We start from the raw sequence: 19078 nt of genomic DNA, 5'->3' as shown, positions 1-19078 counted from the left end.
TAAAAATAATAATAAAAAACAAAAAAAAAAAAACAAAAAGAGAAAACTACCAAAAAACACATCAACCAACTTGACATTATTTCGTAAAATGAGTCATTATAATGATGGAAAAGCACATAAATTTAAAATTAAAAAAAAAAAAAAAAAAAAAATTCAAACTAAAAATAGATGATTTTCAACAACTGCTCATGCGTCATTTATAATTCCACGTACTAATTCTTCCTTGTCATCATTTGGAATTCTGAAAAATAGATCCATTACTTCAGGTTGACAAACAATTGTTCTTGCTGCTTTTAGACGATCCTTAACACTAAGACCAATTATTTTTGATAGCTCGTCATTAACTTTCAATCTATTCTCAGATAGTAACTGCCTTGCTAAGATTATCTAATGCAATAATTAAATTTGTTGCAAGCAGGTTACGAACACATCAAACATTGCCTTAACAATTGACGAATGCCTAAATGGTGTGTTTGGATATAGAATTTTGAAAACAAAATATAATTCTGATTCTCATTTTTTAAAAAATAAATCATATTTTATTCAACTTTTTATAAAAGTGAAACCTCGAAAGTCACAAACAGAATAAGAATTCAATTCGAATTTCAAAAATTCAACACCCAAATGCACCAAGCTTTTTATGAAATCAAGTCATCAACCAATCTGGCTACCATTCCATGGTTTTGATAGTATTTGATTGTTAATAGGCTTAATTTATAGACATATGTCAACAAATCTCAAAACAAGGAAAGATAAAAATAAGGGTAAATATCAAATTACTATCCTACATGTTCCAACAACTAGAGGCTACAAGACACTCAGATGTACCAAGTAGAGAACAAAAGCATAAACCTTGAATCTACGAGAAGAGAGAGAGAGAGAAAAAAAAATCTCAAAAAAGAAAAAGAAAAAATCCCTCTCTTTGTTTCCCAAAGGTAATCTATCACTATATTTTCAACTAGCTCCCTCAACCTTGAACTTCAAACCACATCAATTGTTTTATAGATCATTATGCAAAGCCTTCTTTATTTTATTCTTTTTTATTTGTTTTCCAGTAGCAAACATTCGTTTTATTCCAAGAGAAAACATCAGCATGAATATGATCTAAAAGTATCCAGAACTACTTTTATCACCCTAAAACTAACATCACGATTCACGTGTTGGCTATTCAAAGCTTAAGGTAATCTTCTACAGAGATATTTTTTAAGTTTTGTTCTCTTTGGTTGATTTCTTCCTAGAATTTTATGTTTTACATTATCCACTAGTCTGCATTCAACTATGAACATCTCTCTGGTTGGTCTCTCAATCTATGGCTATAAACATCTTTTTAATTATCCAATTGGTCGATCGTGTGCTTGGGATTATGGGTTACAATGAGATAATCCCACTGTAGCCCAAAAAACAACACCATTCGTAAACCACATGGAAGATTATACTAAGGTTGTGGCCTTGCAAGATCCAGATATAGCCTCTATCTCTTCGACCAACCCACTCTCACTGCTGATCAGCTCCAACACAATCCCCCCTTGATATCAAGAGGTACTCGTTTTGCTTCGTTTAAGTACATTCAGTTAAGCTACGTCACAAAAAATTCAAAAAAAAAAAACACAACATAACCAACAACAAAGCTGTGTTGAGAAACAGAGAGAGGAATGAGAATATAATTGCTGGGTTGAGAAACAGAGAGAGAGAGAGGGATGAGAGACAATCTTTCTTGTTTTCTGTCAAGAGGGTTTGGGCTTTTGGGTAAAAGACGAATTTTATTTATTTTCACAAGAGAGAATATATATCCGTCTCTTTTTTTTTTAAAAAAAAGAATAGTTATTCCTCTTTGTAAGGGAATAGGTATTCCGTAAGAATAACTATTCCCTTAAATAATATACAACCAAACAAAAGAATAACTATTCATTTCCATGGATCTAATCCACAAACCAAACAAGGCCGTAGTGCCTTCTTGCCAATAACATAACAAAATAGTAATTCATAGGAGTGGACACGACTTAATGAAGAAGACGTCGGATCTATAAGGTAAACAGGGGGCCATCAAGAAAGTTAAAAAAAAAAAAAAAAAAGGCCTTAAATAATTGTATTTTTGACCAAGTGTTAACATGAGAAAAACGCATCCTTTCATGTTGGAAAATTAAGCAAGCATTAGTAGTTCTTGAAGACCCAAAAAGAGAAACCAAATATAGTAGGAAAATAAATAACAACAATTAAAGGCTGACACTGCTGGTTGTACAAAACTAAAATTGACATTCAGATTAGTTTTACTGCAGCAGCGCAAATGCTTGCTGCGAATACCATTTACCTGGTAGCAATATTGCTGATCACCAATTGCAATTTCTAAAGCATAAAAGGCCTGCTTGCGGAACAGAAATAATCACCCCGACACCAAACGGAACATTGTCTACAAGGGGGCAAAAGCTTGCAGATCAGGAGATGAGAACAAATGAGAGGCAAACCAAAACATAATATGATTTTCTGGCAATGCAAGTGAACGTAAGGATGCATCGGCAGAGCATTTCCAAATAGTATATCCATTTATAAATATAATGCAGGACCTCTATAATATACAGCCATAATGTTTGTAAACCCACTGACCAGCCAAAGCTAAAATTAGAAAGGGGAATATTACATTCAATATTTCAACAAAAATACAGCATTATAGTAACATAAAAATAGAGGATAGGAAAAAGAAAATAGGAAGAATCAGAGAAAAAGAGAAGGAAAAATATCAAATGACTGAGTTCAAACATATGGGACTCGATTTCAGCACCTTCCCAAGAAGAAGGAATAGCCTGTACACTAGAACAAAAGTCATATAAGTTCTGCCATAGTGTAATATGCCTTTGCTTCGGAACAACAAATGGAGATGATATTGGTCCATTTTGCTTCAAACTAATAGGAATACGTAAATTCATCATCTTAATGGTGGCCAATACAGAAAAGAACAGCTTCTGAGAAATTTGATGGTGACCTTGATATGGGAGAATCTTATGAAGTCATACAACTGATCCCATGTCAATAATTTTGCTGGTAGCTCCAATATTCTACAATGGGGCCGTTGAAGATGGATGAAGAGAAACAGTATGACATCACACAGCAAAGGCATTGTACATGCAATAATCCAAGCAACCACAAAAGTAAAGAGAAAACTAAGATGTATAATTTAGCCCTAACAGACAGACAGACATACATATTACTTTTCAGGTATTAATTCAAGTAATTCTACCAACTTAAAAGAAACACAATCTTCCTTCAGCGATACAAGGGGCGTATAAATTCAGACGAGACCCTACTACTCCACGGGTATAGGGCTTCTCTATTAATAACTAAAGGCCATTGGCAGTCTCAAACCCAGTTTAGATGCTTAAAATAATTTGCACAAACAATTGACAATCTTGCCATTAGAGAGGAAAATATTACTTTCTTTTTTTTTTAAAAAAAAAAAACTGATCCCAAAGGAAAATAAGAGATTCGGACTAATGACTTCCACTTCATGAGATCTAAAGAGGAAAACAATATCGAAGATGATATCAATAAATCAGTCCCTCCATGTAATTTTTCATTATCAATACAAGATTCCAAGTAACTATTATGAGATTATAGCTTGAGAAATACTTTCATCCCCGTATTTCACTGTATTTGAGCGGTACCAAGATGCTAATTTTGTAGACATGGCTATCGACATACAAGCTTGCCAAAATGCATACTAATAGTTTAAGCTTCAAGTTTGGAAAACCATTTAGATCAACAGAGTTATGGGTAAAGGTTTTGGTCTATTTCAATATAAGTCAAAATATTGGGGGCAGGGAGAGGCCAACTCACTAAGTAAGAAGGGACTTCTAAGCAACTAAACATATTTTTCTTTAGATAACAGAACATATCTAAATACTGTTTCACAAATCATTTCCACATTTCAGCTGTAATTTGGTAAGAAATTTTTTTTTTTTTTTTTTTTTTTCCAGTAATTCAATCTCATTAAAAATGCAAATGGCTGCAAACCCCTAGTTAGGAAGAAAAAGAAGAACAAAAGTCTAGAAATCCCGAAAAACTGGAGAGGTGATGGCTATTGTACACCGCCAACCAAACATAAACAGATTTGAACAAAACAACTTTTAACTCTATCATTGATCTCTTGCAGTCTTCGGAACTCCTCTCATCTCACTATCTCCAAATGCATACCTCATTAAGCACAAAGGAGCCAGCCTCCTAGCTTCTAAAATACACCGACTTCCCAACTGGCCTCTCCAACTAGACAACAATTCCACCACCTTTCTTCTACGCATGACCCACTCTACACCAAAAAAGATGGAAGATCACAACCACAATTCTCTAGCCACTTCATAGTGGAGAAGAAGGTGATCAATAGTCTCCCCAATCCTTTTACACATACAACATCAGTCTGCCACTATGATGTGTCTTTTTCTCAAGTAATTCGAAGTAAAGATTTTCCCTAACGCCGCCGTCCACACAAAAAACCCAACTCTTGAAGGAGCCCTAGCTCTCCAAATGTTCTTCCAAGGAAATGGGGGCCAACTGGAGTACAAAGCTCAAGATAGAAGGATCTAACCTCGAAATTCCACCCCTTGGAAGGGATCCAACACATTTTAAGTTTGTTTGGTACCACGATTTCCCAAGACAAAAGTTTGTTTTAAAAAAAAAAAAACCGTAGAAAGTATTCCGTTTGGGAGTGTGTTTAAAAAAATTGCCATTTCAAAACGTGAAAAAAAAAAAAATTAAGTTTTCAAATTGCAAGGGGGCACATTTAAAAAAAAAAAAAAAAAACATAATTTTAAAAGCTGAACCACGATTTCAAAAGTCAAACCGCGCTCCCACCAAACGCTTACCTGCGTTTTTAGAAATCGCATTTTCATTTACTACATTTTGAGATCGTACATTTTGAAACCATTAAACTAACATGCATTTTATCCTCACCACCTTGTCTCATTCTGAGAGTACAAAAGATCAAAGAACGAAGTGACCAAGTCCGCCTCCCAATCACGAATGGGTCCAGTAAAAGACATTTGACCAAAGGTTGCCATTAAGGAACTATACATGATCCACCAACAACGCATCCTTCCATAGGACAATTATAAATAAAACAGGAAAATAGGCCCTCAAGGGATGACCCGTCTATGACAAATCAAGAAACACCCCCCACCCCTTCCTAATGTTTTTCCACGCCCCTACCTCAAAAAGACAAACAACCTCCTTGAAGGCACCATCCTCCCCTCATGTTATCATATCTGGTTTCAACCACCGATCTCCAAAACTCCATAACCACTATCCCAAGAGAGCTCGGTTAAATTGAATCATTTCTCACCCATAATCCACCATAGCAAGCTGGAGAACAAATTTTTGAAATAATGATTACATGAAATTTAAACTCGTCACCAACTCCACCGTATAGAAAATTCCTCTAAAGTATATCAATCTGGTTGGCAACTCCTACAGGAATGGGGGAAAAGAGAAAGATAATAAGTGGGCAAAATAGAGAGGGTGCTTTTAATCAAAGCCAACGTACCACCCTTCAATAAATAGAGCCTCTTACATCCTGCCAAATAACATTCCGACTTAGCCTTATGAAGTCCCAAAGGAAGACCCAAATACTTCATAGGCGAAGATGACACCCAACAACCAAGGATATGAGCTAAACCTCCCATATCATCCACCACGCTAACAAGGATTAACTCTGATTTAGCTAAGTTAATCTTCAACCTCAAGACAACTTCAAAACATAAAAAGAGACAACGCAAATGATGGAAATAGTCAGGCTTTGCCTCACAAAAGATCAACATATCGTTTGCAAACAAGAGTTGAGAAACTAGGATCTCGACCCCATCGAAAAACCTAATAATAGCCTCCTACCCATAGAGGTAGACAACATTCCACTCAAAGCTTCTATGACCACGACAAATAGTAGAGGAGATAGAGGGTCCCTTTGTCTCTGGCCGCAAAAACTATTAAAGAATCCGGATGGAGAACCATTAATCAACATCGAGAAACAGACCATAGATATACAGTGAGCTTTCAAATCTCTCTATTTCCCTCCAAAGTCACACTCCTCAATCAATACAACAGAAAATCCCATTAACATGATCATAAGCCTTTTCTAGGCCCAATTGTGTATAGTAAAATGTAGCAATTTGATTTTTTTTTTTTTTTATAAGCAAGAGAAATATCATTAAAAAGCGCAAAGCGCAATCAAGTACACAGAAAGTATACAAGAAAGGCATCAAGAGGAAGAAGAAAACAAAACAAGAAAATCATTAAAACTAAACACTAAAGGTGCGAGGAACGCAGCCAACCAAGAATACAAAGAATGAAAGAAAAAGGAAATGAGTTCCTCAATAGTTCTTTCTTTGTCCTCGAACTGTCTATCATTGCGTTCCCTCCACAAGCACCACAAAAGGCAACCAGGGACTATCTTCCACACGACCGCACTCCGAGAGCAACCACCCGTCCACCAGCAAGCGAATAAATCTACCACCCGAAGAGGCATAACCCAAGACAAACTGAAGCGACTAAAGATGGTGTTCCATAGAGTGCATGCAACCTCGCAATGGAGAAGAAGATGATCCACCGACTCCGCTTTCAATTTGCACATGCAACATCTATCAATCACAATGACACGCTTCTTTCTGAGATTGTCCAAGGTGAGGATCTTCCCTTGCGCTGCCGTCCAAGCAAAGAAAGCCACTTTCAAAGGAACCTTGGTCCGCTAAATACTTTTCCAGGGAAAATGAATAGCCTCTTTGCAAGCAAGAGCCTTATAGAAAGATCTAACATCAAATTTCCCTTTGTGAGAATGAGACCACCAGAGCTGGTCTTCCCCAACACAATCCACTCTGGTAGAGTACAGCAAAGAGAAAAAGGAGGCCAAAACATCCACCCCCCAGTCGTGAGCCGCTCGAAAGAAGCTAACATCCCACTGATAGGATCCACTCACCACAACCAAATGGTCTGCAACATGAGCATCCTTGTCACGCGCTATGTCATACAAAACTGGGAAAGCTTCCTTAAGGGGCATCTCACCACACCACACATTGTCCCAAAAGCGAATCCTAGATCCATTTCCCAGAATAAATCCAGTATGGCTGCAAAGCAAACTCCACCCCTTCCTAATATTCTTCCAAAGCCCCACTTCGTGAGACCCAGGGGGATTTAAAGAACATGAACCAGCCCAAGTAGAACCGTACTTTGCATCCACAACAGATTTCCACCAAGCTCCTCTCTCATGGGCATAACGCCACAGCCATTTCCCTAAAAGAGCCTTGTAGAAAATCCTTAGATTCTGGATGCCCAAACCGCCATTTGAAATAGGAGAACAAACCTTGGATCAATTAACCAGATAAAATTTAAATTCTTCACCTATGCCACCCCACAAGAAATCTCGATGCAACTTCTCTATGCGACTAGAAACACTGGAGGGAATAAGGAACAGAGAAAGAAAGTACGTAGGAAGATTAGAGAGAGTGCTTTTTATAAGGATAACTCTACCACCCTTTGACAGATACAACTGCTTCCAGCTAGCCAGCCGCCTCTCAATCTTACCAACTACCTCATCCCAGCTAGACTTAGCCTTAAAAGGGGCCCCCAACAGAAGTCCAAGGTACTTCAAAGGAAGAGAAGAAACTCCACAACCCAAGATGCCAGCCAAATCATCCACATTATCCAAATGACCCACAAGAACCAATACTGAACTTCTCCAAATTAATCTTCAAACCTTAAACAGCTTCAAAGGACAGTAATAACATACGAAGATAGAGGAGATGATCAGGATTAGCCCCGCAAAACACTAAAGTATCGTCTGTGAATAACAGATGAGAAATGTTAATCACTCCATTGCTGCCAGAGCCCACAAAGAAGCCAGAGAGGAAGGCCCTTTGAATAGTAATAGAGAACAACTTACTATGGGCCTCCATCACAATGACAAACAAGAGAGGCGAAGCAATTTGATTATAGGTGACAATAGGCTAGATTAAGAAATTCTAGGTTGGCTTGGTAAAGTTTGGAGAAGTGTTTTGGGTTTTAAGTTTTAAAAAAGGTAAAAATTGAGAATTTATTTGATGGGAGCCATATTTGGAAAAAGTGTTGTACATGGATGAAAGAAAAATCATTTGGTAAAATTTTGAGGAGTTTTTCTAAAAAACAAAAAATTGAAATTTGTTTCACATTTTTTTTTTAAAAAAAAAATGATGATTTAGACTCATAGTGGTGGCCGCCCTGGTGGCCAATGCGGGGTAGCTAGACGACCTTGGCAGCCAATGTATGCCAACAAACGGTCTTGGTGGCGTTGCAACCACCAAACGTTCTTGACCTTGCAACCAACGTGGGGCCACCAGACGACCTTGGCAGCCAATGCGGGGCTGCATTTTTTTTTTTTTACCTTCAATTTTTTTTTTTAATCGGGTTATAATCGTGTTGGCGGGTCAACCCGGGTAATCGGGTTATAATCGTGTTGGCGGGTAATCGTGTTATCGGGTCAACCCGTGCAATCGGGTCATAATCGGGTTGGCGGGTTGACCCGCCAAACACGATTATAATCGGGTCAACCCGATTATAACAAACCCAAACCCGATTTTTTTCGTGTCGGGTTCGCGGGTCGTGTCAAAAATTGCCAACCCTAATCATGGCTAGGGCGGCCACCACGCCAGCCTATGTTTTTTCTAATTTTTTTTTTTTCATATGTAACTAAGGTTGTACCCTCTACGCTTTTCAATGATATGAATTACTTATTATTTTTTATATGTAACAAAGCAGCTTCCACAACTGAAAAAATGTACCTAGGCAATCACCACACCTGAAACAAATCTACATTATGTTTCGTTAATTTTTTCAAAACTGTTTTGTGTTTTATTTTTTGAGAAGTATTTTGTCAAGAGTTTTGTTTTTTTGAAAATGGTTTTGTGATTTGTTTTGAAAAATGTGTTGGTGGTGGGTCACAACTGAAAATTCATTTGGATAGCTGATTTTGAGAAGAGTTTCCACCATTTGAGAGAGAGAGAGAGAGGAAAAAAAATATTGTTTCTAAAAGGTTTACCAATCCGACCCTGTACCTATTAAAGAAGAATCGCTTTCCTTCCAGGACACGAGGGTTCTGATTTGGAACTAGACCCAGTAACTTCACAGCTCTAAGGCTAGTCTAAGAGTTAGATCTAAATAACTAGAAGATCACTAAGTAGTGTCATACATAAAAAAATCTCCAACAGACTATCAGAGATTTGTTGCCTTTTGGAATATATCCCGACATTGCCTAAAACCCTCATATCTACTAACTAAAGTTGACGTGTTACTAGCTCCCAAATGCCCTTAACCAAGACAAAATATTCAAAGACACTTTAACACCTTTTCCCTTCTCTATACACAATCTTCACAGCTAATTCTTTTCACTCATTTGGGCATAATCTGGCTTTCTTCTACTCTGATCTACAGACTCAATATGCATAGAAGCATGTTTTATTGTTCTTTGACTTCTTTCTTTCCTTCTTCCTCCCTAATAATTGGTGATAACTAAAAAAGGGTGCTTTCCCTATTGACGTAATTATCTTTCTTCTTTGACCAACTTTCAACCATTAGACAACATTAACAAAATATGTCAAACTTTCAACTGAAATATAACATACATAAGCTGAAGGCACCATGTCTAATAACTCCTGTGGTAAGAACTATCACTCATCCATATGCCACAGAACTGTTCACTTAGACTCTCTACAATGAATAGTAATTCAAGACTAACATAGATCTTGACTTCTGAAGTTTACATAATTACTATAACGCCACCCTCAGTTTACCACATTATCTACATTGCTAAACCCATAAACACAAGGGAAAAAAAATACACAAGCAAGTAATATGCAACAAACAAATGGTGTGAGATGGCAATATATGGCAGACAATTAAAGAAGATTCCAAAAACAATGCTGCCGATGAATATCAATCAATCAAGTAAAAATCAGCAGACATTAATGAAATGGGAGGTCAAATATTATAACATTCTCCACTGATACTGAAGCAGAAAAAAGCAATGATATCAATTACCGCTTCAAGGGCTAGTAGACTTCAACAATCAGGTTCCCAATGATTCTATTCCCATCAGAAGAGCAGTGGCAGTTCCTTGCCTGAAGAACTAAATCTCGGCAACCAAAACTGTAATCTGGCGCAACGAGATCGAGGCATCACTTGAAAATGCGTCTCTAAAAACTTCAAACTTGTCAATGAGCAAAAACAGTGTCATTGCGTCTTGGTGGTCTATCAGGAATTGAACCCGGCTTGAACTTGGAAGCCTCGTGCCTTGCAAGCTCAGGAGGAACAGGACTATTATTCTGGATAAGCATCTGCTTGAGATCATAAAAGACATCAGAGTCATGAAGAGTCAAGAAAGTAGTGGCCACACCAGTCTTGCCAGCACGGCCCGTTCGTCCAATACGGTGAGTGTACATCTCAATATTCCCAGGCATATCAAAATTTATGACATGGGCCACATCAGGTATGTCAATCCCACGTCCTGCGACATCAGTGGCAACAAGGACATTGTATCTCTTGGTCCTAAAACCCTCAAGGCTAATTTCCCTCTGCTCCTGTGACTTCCCACCATGCAAAGTTGTCACACGGTAGCCTGCCTTATCCAAGTTCTTGGCAACGTTATCTGCATTCTTCTTAGTGTTCACAAACACAATTGCAGTCCTATCGCCAAGTTCGTCAAGCAATCTCTGTAACCTATAAAACTTCTCCGATTCCTTCATCATGTTCACATGCTGGGTTATCAATTCGGTGGCCTTTCCAGCAGTGCCTATCGTTACCACCACAGGATTTCTCAAATACTTTCTAGCAAGGCGCTCCACAGCAGGCGGCATGGTGGCACTGAACATATACGTGGTTCTGTAAATCTTCTTCTCGTCAAGCTCTTCATCTTCGTTCTCGGGCTTCAAATTACTAGAAGGCATTGCATCCAAGACACCCACAACCTGTGGCTCGAAACCCATATCAATCATGCGGTCGGCCTCGTCAAGAACAACATAATTACACTGATTCAGAACCGCATAGCGCCTCTCCAAGCAATCAATCAAACGTCCCGGCGTAGCAATGACAACCTCACAACCTTGCCTAATCTTAAAACCCTGCTCCTCAATGGACTGACCGCCAACAATGGAGACCACTTTGATCCCCAAATGCTTGGCGAACTTGTTAGTCTCCTCCTCAATCTGCTGCGCAAGCTCACGGGTGGGAGCCATTACAACGGCATAAGGGCCTTCGGCCTCGTTCTCTTCACTCATGGGAGGAAGCCTGGTAATGTAAGTGAGCATGGGAAGAACAAAAGCAGCAGTCTTACCAGAGCCAGTCTCCGCAATCCCAATCACATCGCGCTGTTGCATACCGAGCGGAATGGCCGCCATCTGTATGGGTGAGGGCTTCTTGTACCCCGCTTTCTCCACCGCCTTCAACAGCTCGGGACTCAGTTTGCTCTCGGCCCAAGCCCTCATGGGCCGAGGGATCTTGGAACCCTTGTAGGAGATGTTGAAGTCCTCCCTGAAGATCCTCCAGTCTCTCTCAGCCATTTCCTCCAGCTTCTTCTCGCTCCAGTGGCGATCCACCCTCATGTCGAAGGTGTCGTAGAGATCCGCGGCTTGTTCCTTGAGCTTCTGCGCCGCCGCCTCCTCGGGCCTCTCCTCCACGCCATCCTTCCGACGAATCTCCTCCCGCATATCTTTCTCGTTCTTGGCGGCCAGCTTCTTCTGCTCGCGACGGTCCACTCCGGCACGGAAGCCCCGTCCGAACAATAGCTGGGCCTCGTGAGGGTTCTGGTAGAGAGAGTTCATGTCTCGGGAGGTGTCCTCCGTGTTCTCCCAATCGAAAGAGAAGCGGAATTTCTCGCTCGGTTTGATGACCCGCTTCTTGGGCTTCTTCGACCCCAGGTACTGCTCCTTGATGGCATCTAGCTCCTTGTCACGCTCTCGCTCCGCCAATTTCTCTAAGCGTGCACGCTCTCGCTCGCGAGTCCTAGCCTCCTCTTCGCGATCCCTCTCGCGGTGGCTCCGCCGCTCAAAGTCACGGTCCCGGTCGCGCTCTCGATCGCGTCGGTCTCGGTCGCGGTCTCGGTCGCGGTCGCGGTCGCGGTCACGGTCGCGATCGCGGTCTCGGTCGCGGAGGCGGTCGGAATCGGAGGGCTTGGAGTCATGGTTGGAAGTGGAGGCGGAGGCGTCAGAGGGGCCACCAAGGGAGGAGAGGAGGTCTTGACGGCGATGGTGGAGTTGATCAGCTTCTTGTTGACGGCGTTTAAGGGCCAATTCTTCGCGCTGGGCTTTGGTCAGGAAGACTGGCTTCTTGGCGGCGGCGGCGCTGGTGACGGCGGAAACGTCTTCGATTGAACGTTTCATGATTGGAGGGCAGAGAGACGTCTCGCTTGGGTCACTGCAGGAAGGGAAAGATGCACTCCTAGTCCTAGACGCTTCCGGAAGCGGTTTAAGCTAATGGATTGGGGCGGAAGGCACTGCGCGTTTTGTACGTAAATTGCAGGCTGTGGGCCGTGGAGACAGAGTGCTGATCTCTATTATGTGGCCCAACCCAACTTCAAGGCTCGAGAATCTTTTCATAAACTCAGGTAGTCAGGTTCATGGGCTTCTTGGTCTCATTTTGTTTCTTTTTTTCTTTTCTACAAGTACATGAAAGGGCTCATTTTAAGACCAAGGCCCACTTTATGATCCCTATATTAGTGTCGTAGTTTTAGTACACGTACAATAGATTAGCCACTTGAGGGTATATACTTTCCCGATTCACGTTGCCTTTTCCCGACATCAAGGTATTAGGTATATATATAAATTAAAGAGTGTCTAAAGATTTTTCGTTTGTCACATATGTTTCATTTAACACTTTAAGATTTATGATAGCATCCAATACAATGTCAATGTTCATGTCAGCATCAAATTTAACGGTTTTCTATCTAATGTTAAAAATCTATAAAATTAAGACGACGAAGAAGATGATAGGTATGTTTGGTAAGTAGTTATGTTGTAGAATATTTATTTGAATAGTAGTAAGAAATGGTTGATGTGATATAAAATTTGAGAATGTTTTATAGAAAAGTAAAAAAAATTTGTTTTGTAATGGATTTTTTTATTTGAATAATAATAAAAAATAATTGATATGATAGAAAAAGTATAAAAAAAATTAAAATGTTTTTGATTTGATGGGCAAAAAGACAATTATGGGTAATTGGATGGCTTGCCAAACAGACCCTGTTTCCAGAGTTAGGTCTTCTTCTTTTTTCGTTTTTTCTTTTTCTATGAATCACTTGGTGCTTAATGATGTGACATTGATATTAGGTGTTGATATGGACTTTGATGTGTCAATTGGGACACATATGAAATATGACAAACTATTAATCTTGAAGAAAAAAATGACAGGAATGCCTATTTAAAATTTGTGCAAAACTTAATGACCATATTCTTGAAATTAAAAACTCAATGAGTCAATTGGGACACATATGAAATATGACAAATTATTAATCTTGAGGAAAAAAGTGACAGGGAGGCCTATTTAAAATTTGTGCAAAACCTAATGACCATATTCTTGAAATTAGAAACTCAATGACTAAATTCAAATAAGATAAAAATGTAATGACTAAATATGATTTTTCCCTAAATTAAATATACCTAGGGCTGGGTATCGGTTAAATCAGTGTCAGTAAACCTATTTTTGCCTACCAAATTCGGTAAAGTCAGTTGATTTTTAGTCAGTTAAGTTGGTTAATTTTTACAGGCCAAATATGTTTTTGGGCCGAATGGGTTGTTTTTGACCCAAATCTATTTTTATGGGCCAAATCCCAAATGAGTTGTTGTTGAGACCAAATAGTTTTTTTTTTTTTTTTGGCTAAACAAGTATTTATTGAACATGTTTATAAGCACCTTTAACATATTCATTATCTTAGATTATTACAAATTGTCACTAATATAGATAAAATTAAATGAAAACCGATTAATATTGTTAGGACACTGCACTACCATACTTTGGCCTTGGCCTTTCTCTAGATAAAAATATTGATCACCATATCTACATAGATAATAAACTAAAGTTTACATAAACTTTCTAACCAATTAATTCGGCTAATTTGGTTGGGAGGTAGAACTTTATCGGTTAACCGAACCAAACCTACATTGGTATAGTATTTTTATTTCGAATACCGACAACCGGAAGTGGACAGAGGTAGTAAACGATTGATAGCGATTCAATGACGGCCGATAAGCTGTTGGTATGCAGTAAACTAATATTTTGCCCAACTGTATATATAAAGATGAGTAATAATCGGAAACATTTTTTAAAAAAAAAACACTAAAAAACACAGAAGTCAACAAAGTTAGCTGTTGATAGAATAGTTGCAGATTTCAACTCTACTGTCCATTAGCGGAGATATAATTATTATTAATTCACATTTCTCCTCAACCCCCTATATAAAATTGGTAATAATTGCAATAATGTTTGCTACGGCTATAAATTATTTCCCTTTCAGAATTCAGAAAAGTAAACGTTGATTTAGACTTAGGAATGAGTTCACATATCTAACTATCTAAGCAAGAGGGAGCTCTCCGTCGACGTTTTAAACCGTTTAAACCATTGTGTTAGTTTAAGCTGCCAACTTGTTATCCAAATTCCAAACTATATTTAATTTGTAGCTAGCAATTTGATTGCTTGCGTGCAGAGGGTCAACCTCAGCATACATGAACACGAATAGGATAATCAGAACTTGCTAATATATAATGTAAACTCCGAAGTCGTAGTTGCCAAAAAAATGTTTATAAAATCTATATATATATAAATCAGTTTGAAACTTTGAATGGACCTATCCATATGTACGGTAAGATGCATACTCACTCTTTTATAGGTAGACGGAATATCTGATTGCTGCCTATTCATCGCCTTCCGACTTCAACTGTCGGTAGTTGGAATAAAAAAAAGTGTTTTGAGGCCGGTTCGATTCGGTAAAAAAAAATTAGAGGATCCAAATTAACCCGAGTGTAAGGAGATTTTTTAATAGGTTTTTAAATAAAAGATGTAGAAGAAGCCAAAATTATTTTTGAAATATCAGCATCCAATTAATTAAGAAAGAAAAATTGAAAAACATTCTCTAAAGATGAAGTCAAAATTCAAAAAAAATATATATATAAACCAATAAGCTATGAACAATTAAACAATAATATCTAGATAACACGCAATTTAGGGAAGTTCGGCCTACCAAACCTGTCAACTACAGTCAGGTAGGCATATTATTTCCAATATTTTAATGTTGAAAAGAAAAAAATAAAAATCAGGAAATATCTTGAAAGGTCGTATCATTGATATTTGATAGTTTGCCTTGGTTACTAAATACTAATTTTAGTAATTTGTTGTTAGTGGAGAAAAAGAATAGCAAGAATATCAATAATGGACACGTCTCCGGCCGCTAAACATCAGAGAGTGGCATTTTCAAATACAATCATGGACGGAAAACTATTAAATTAAGTAGAGAAATGCTATACTTCCTAAAAAAAATTCTAAAATTTAGTTTTTAAATTATGTGTCACAATTTCATAAGATTGTGACACATTTCTCAAAATAATAGATCACATGAGATTGTGACACATTATTTGGGAACCAAATTTTGAAAAAAATAAAAAAAATAAAAATTAGGATGTACAGCATTGTAACTTCAAAATGTGCGATTTAAAAATAACGATTTTAAAATGTGTGATTTGAAAAAATTATTTTTAAAAACGCAGTTTAGCGTTTGACAAAATCGTACTTTGACCTTTAAAATCACATGTTAGCCTTTTTAAAATTATGCGTTTTCAAAAAAGCATCACATTATCTGCGATTTGAAAAAACAGTTTTTTACGTTTCAAATCGCAATTTTTTAAAAACATAATTTTCAAATGGTTCATTTTTTGTAATTTGGTTTAAAATCTCACTTTTTGTCTACAAAATTACAACTCCAAACGTACCATAAAGTCTGACTTTTTCCCATCTTCCTCAACTTTCACAATAAAAAGATAAGTTAACATTTTTTTATTTTATTTTTTTTTTTTTTGGTGGGAATGATACTTGCTTTTTGACATCGAGGCAAAGGATTCAATTTAAAGAAATATACACCCATGTTTCAAATATTCGTAAATTGAGAACACCGTTAATATTTTTCATCAAAGTAATGGTAAAAACAACATAAAAAAGCAATTATAATTATCAGATAAAAAATATTCAAAACCAACAACAACAACAACAAAAAATAAAATAAAATAAAATAAAAAAAAGGTTGGGGCTGGGTGAAAATGTGACATTACCTAGTCCCACCACTTTTTGCTCTTTAGTAATACTAGAAACTAAATTAGAGACATGTTATTTGCATTCATATTGTACACAAATTGTACACACAAATTACACTTTAAAAAAAAAAAGTAAAAGAGAATTAAAAAAAAAAAGAAAAAGAAAAAAGTAATACTATAAACTATACTTTTATCCTACCATTATTTCATCATGCTGATGGTGACGGTAACGGTGATGGTGCCAACAAACTTTTGAATTTTTTTTTTTTTTTTTTTTTATATATTTTATTTCTAAACAAATGCTTATTAGCTCTATCATCACCGTCAATGTGACTGACAGCATAATGAAATAATGGTCGGATAAAAGTATAGCTCTTTCTTTTTAATTCCCTTTTACATTTTTTTTTTTTTTTTTTGTGTTTTTTCTTTTAAAAAAGTTATCTATGAATATAATTGTGTTTTTCAGCTAATTTTTGTTATCTATTTAGCAAAAAAAAAAAAACGGAAAATAACCAGACAACTATTCGAAACACGGGTCTCAATTTCATAAAATTGGAAATTGAAACAGAAAATTGATGGTAATTATATAGTGTCAGTTTAGTGCGTGGACAAATAGATCGAAGCTGTTATGCATTTGCAGGTGAAACATTGTTTATGGGATTAGATATTTGGTGATGGTAATTAATTTACTAATTTGTAAAGAAAGAAGAATAAAAACAATTTTAGCACTTCAATTCCTCTTTAGCACACGGCTCACAAGGACGAAACAAGCCGCGCGACTCAGTTATGGGGCCTTTCTTAATTTTGTCCATCAACTTAAATTTGGATGGTTGAAAAAAATTAAAGAAAATCTTGTGCAATTAGTGGGACTTAAAAAAATCATTTTCTTTTCTTATCACTGAATTATACCTATAATCATTTCTTAATTCAACCAGCTATAGTTTAGCCCAAGAAAGTAGTCAATCATGTGAATGTCTTTTATATGGTCAAGCCACTAGAAAGTAGAAACCAACGTAAGGCAGCCTGTTTTTTCTAGAGTCTATTAATTTGTAACGCATCCATGCAATGCATGTTGAAGCATATGATACGGAAGCTAGGCATGAAAATCGAATCTTCACCGTACCACCAGCTAGCTAAGGGAAAACTGAATCTCATCCTCGATCCTAGCTATCATGGAAGACAAATCACCATCAACAATAATCAACATTAATTTGTATAAAATAATGATCCCAATAATCATAGAGGATTACTAAAACAATGAAAATTCATTTTATGGTTAATATTTTATTTTGTTGTACGTATCTAATAGCGTATAAGGTGCCCCCCCCACACACACACACACACACACATATATATATATATATATATGTATGGAAAAACTTTAATTTACCCCATAAAGTTGTCATCGATTTACAATTCTAACACCAATATTTCAATTTTGTTAATTGCACCTCATTAAGTTTCAGAAATTTTCAATTTTTAGGGAATTCGTCAATTTTTGCCGTCTGAAATGACGGAAGGGAGACCACATGCACAGCAGGTGACTTTTTTGGTTCAAAATTTATAAAAAATGCCCTCATTTAAAACGGCACCGTTTCTTTAAAACACCAAAAAACAAAAATCAACGCCATCGTCTTCTTCGTCAAAGACAAAGAACTAAAAAACATAAGCAAAAACTCTGTGGCCGGCGGTGCAACGTCGTTTCTTCAGCAAAAATATATATAGGGCGTTTTGTGGCTTCTTGAATTCCTCTAGGATATATCGTATATATACAATACACGTAAAAAACATGTCCCCGCCTACTTCCTCAATGAGCTCAGCATGGCTTATGGCGACACTGATCAAAAGCTCACCGCCTACTTCCTCCAGGCCTTGTTCAGCCGCATGACAGACTCTGGGGAGCGTTGTTACCGTAGCCTTGCTTCCGCGTCGAATAAAACCTGCTCCTTCGAATCAACGAATCATCGAGAAAAACGGTGTTGAAGTTCGAAGAGGTCAGCCCGTGGACTACGTTCAGACACGTAGCTTGTAATGGTGCAACCATGTAAGCATTTGAAGGTGAGCCGAAGCTACATATAGTTGATTTCAGCAACACGTATTGTACACAGTGGCCGACTTTGTTGGAAGCCCTAGCCACCCGCACCAAGGAAACCCCGCACCTCCGGTTGACGACGGATGGCCAGCAAATCCGGATGCAACAAAGGCGTGGCAGCGGTCCAACATCAATGTCTGGTACACGTCTACCCTTACAACCCTCAGTTCAACAAACATTGCCCAAACACAAGACAACCATCATGATCACCAGCTGTTCCACGTGTACAGCACTGTCTTTCACGGCTTCTCAGCAAGACTCTCCCCTCAACAAGCTTCGATTCGCAGCTTTCAAGCTCTTAAACCGGATCTCCAACTGGTTCTCCTCCTACTGCTACTTCGACATCACCGAGATCGACGGTGTCAACACCGCCTAGCTCTATCTCAGCTCCTCCGTCTCTATCACCGACAGCCGCCTCAGCCTCAGCGTCACCCGCGCGCTCAACTCCAGCGCCATCACCTTCGGCCTCTCCAACAATGACTGCATCGTCGACACCTACAACAGCGTTACCGTCATCTAGGAACACGTCGTCACCCAGAGGCAATCTCAGACTTTCTCATGGCGCCCTTTGTCGGAAGAAAAATGAGGCTTCACTCTCCGAATCAAGAAGCGTGACAAGAACTTGATTCTCAATTCGTATTTGGACTACATAATGGAAAAGGCCAACGAAATGCGGAGAAATAACTAAGAT

The 19078-nt window shown here is 38.0% G+C and overlaps 1 protein-coding gene across 2 annotated transcripts; it reads right to left on the bottom strand.

Annotated features, from left to right (window-relative positions):
• Nucleotides 1-2227: 2227 nt before the first annotated feature.
• On the bottom strand, nt 2228-12469 carry LOC133863567 (DEAD-box ATP-dependent RNA helicase 21). 2 transcript variants are annotated; one of them, XM_062299565.1, is made up of 2 exons: nt 10045-12469; nt 2228-2407 (listed from the first exon to the last, which is right to left on the bottom strand). In XM_062299565.1, the coding sequence occupies exon 1, from the start codon at nt 12378-12380 to the stop codon at nt 10218-10220; it is 2163 nt and encodes a 720-aa protein (XP_062155549.1). In that variant the 5' UTR covers nt 12381-12469; the 3' UTR covers nt 2228-2407; nt 10045-10217. The 2 variants fall into 2 exon arrangements, with proteins under 2 accessions (XP_062155549.1, XP_062155558.1); XM_062299574.1 differs by lacking the exon at nt 2228-2407 and adding an exon at nt 2522-3050.
• Between the last annotated feature and the right edge of the window lie 6609 nt (nt 12470-19078).

The sequence above is a fragment of the Alnus glutinosa genome, chromosome 1, assembly GCF_958979055.1.
Source record: "Alnus glutinosa chromosome 1, dhAlnGlut1.1, whole genome shotgun sequence".
Classification (NCBI taxonomy): Eukaryota; Viridiplantae; Streptophyta; class Magnoliopsida; order Fagales; family Betulaceae; genus Alnus; species Alnus glutinosa.
This window is presented reverse-complemented; position numbering and strand designations above follow the sequence as displayed.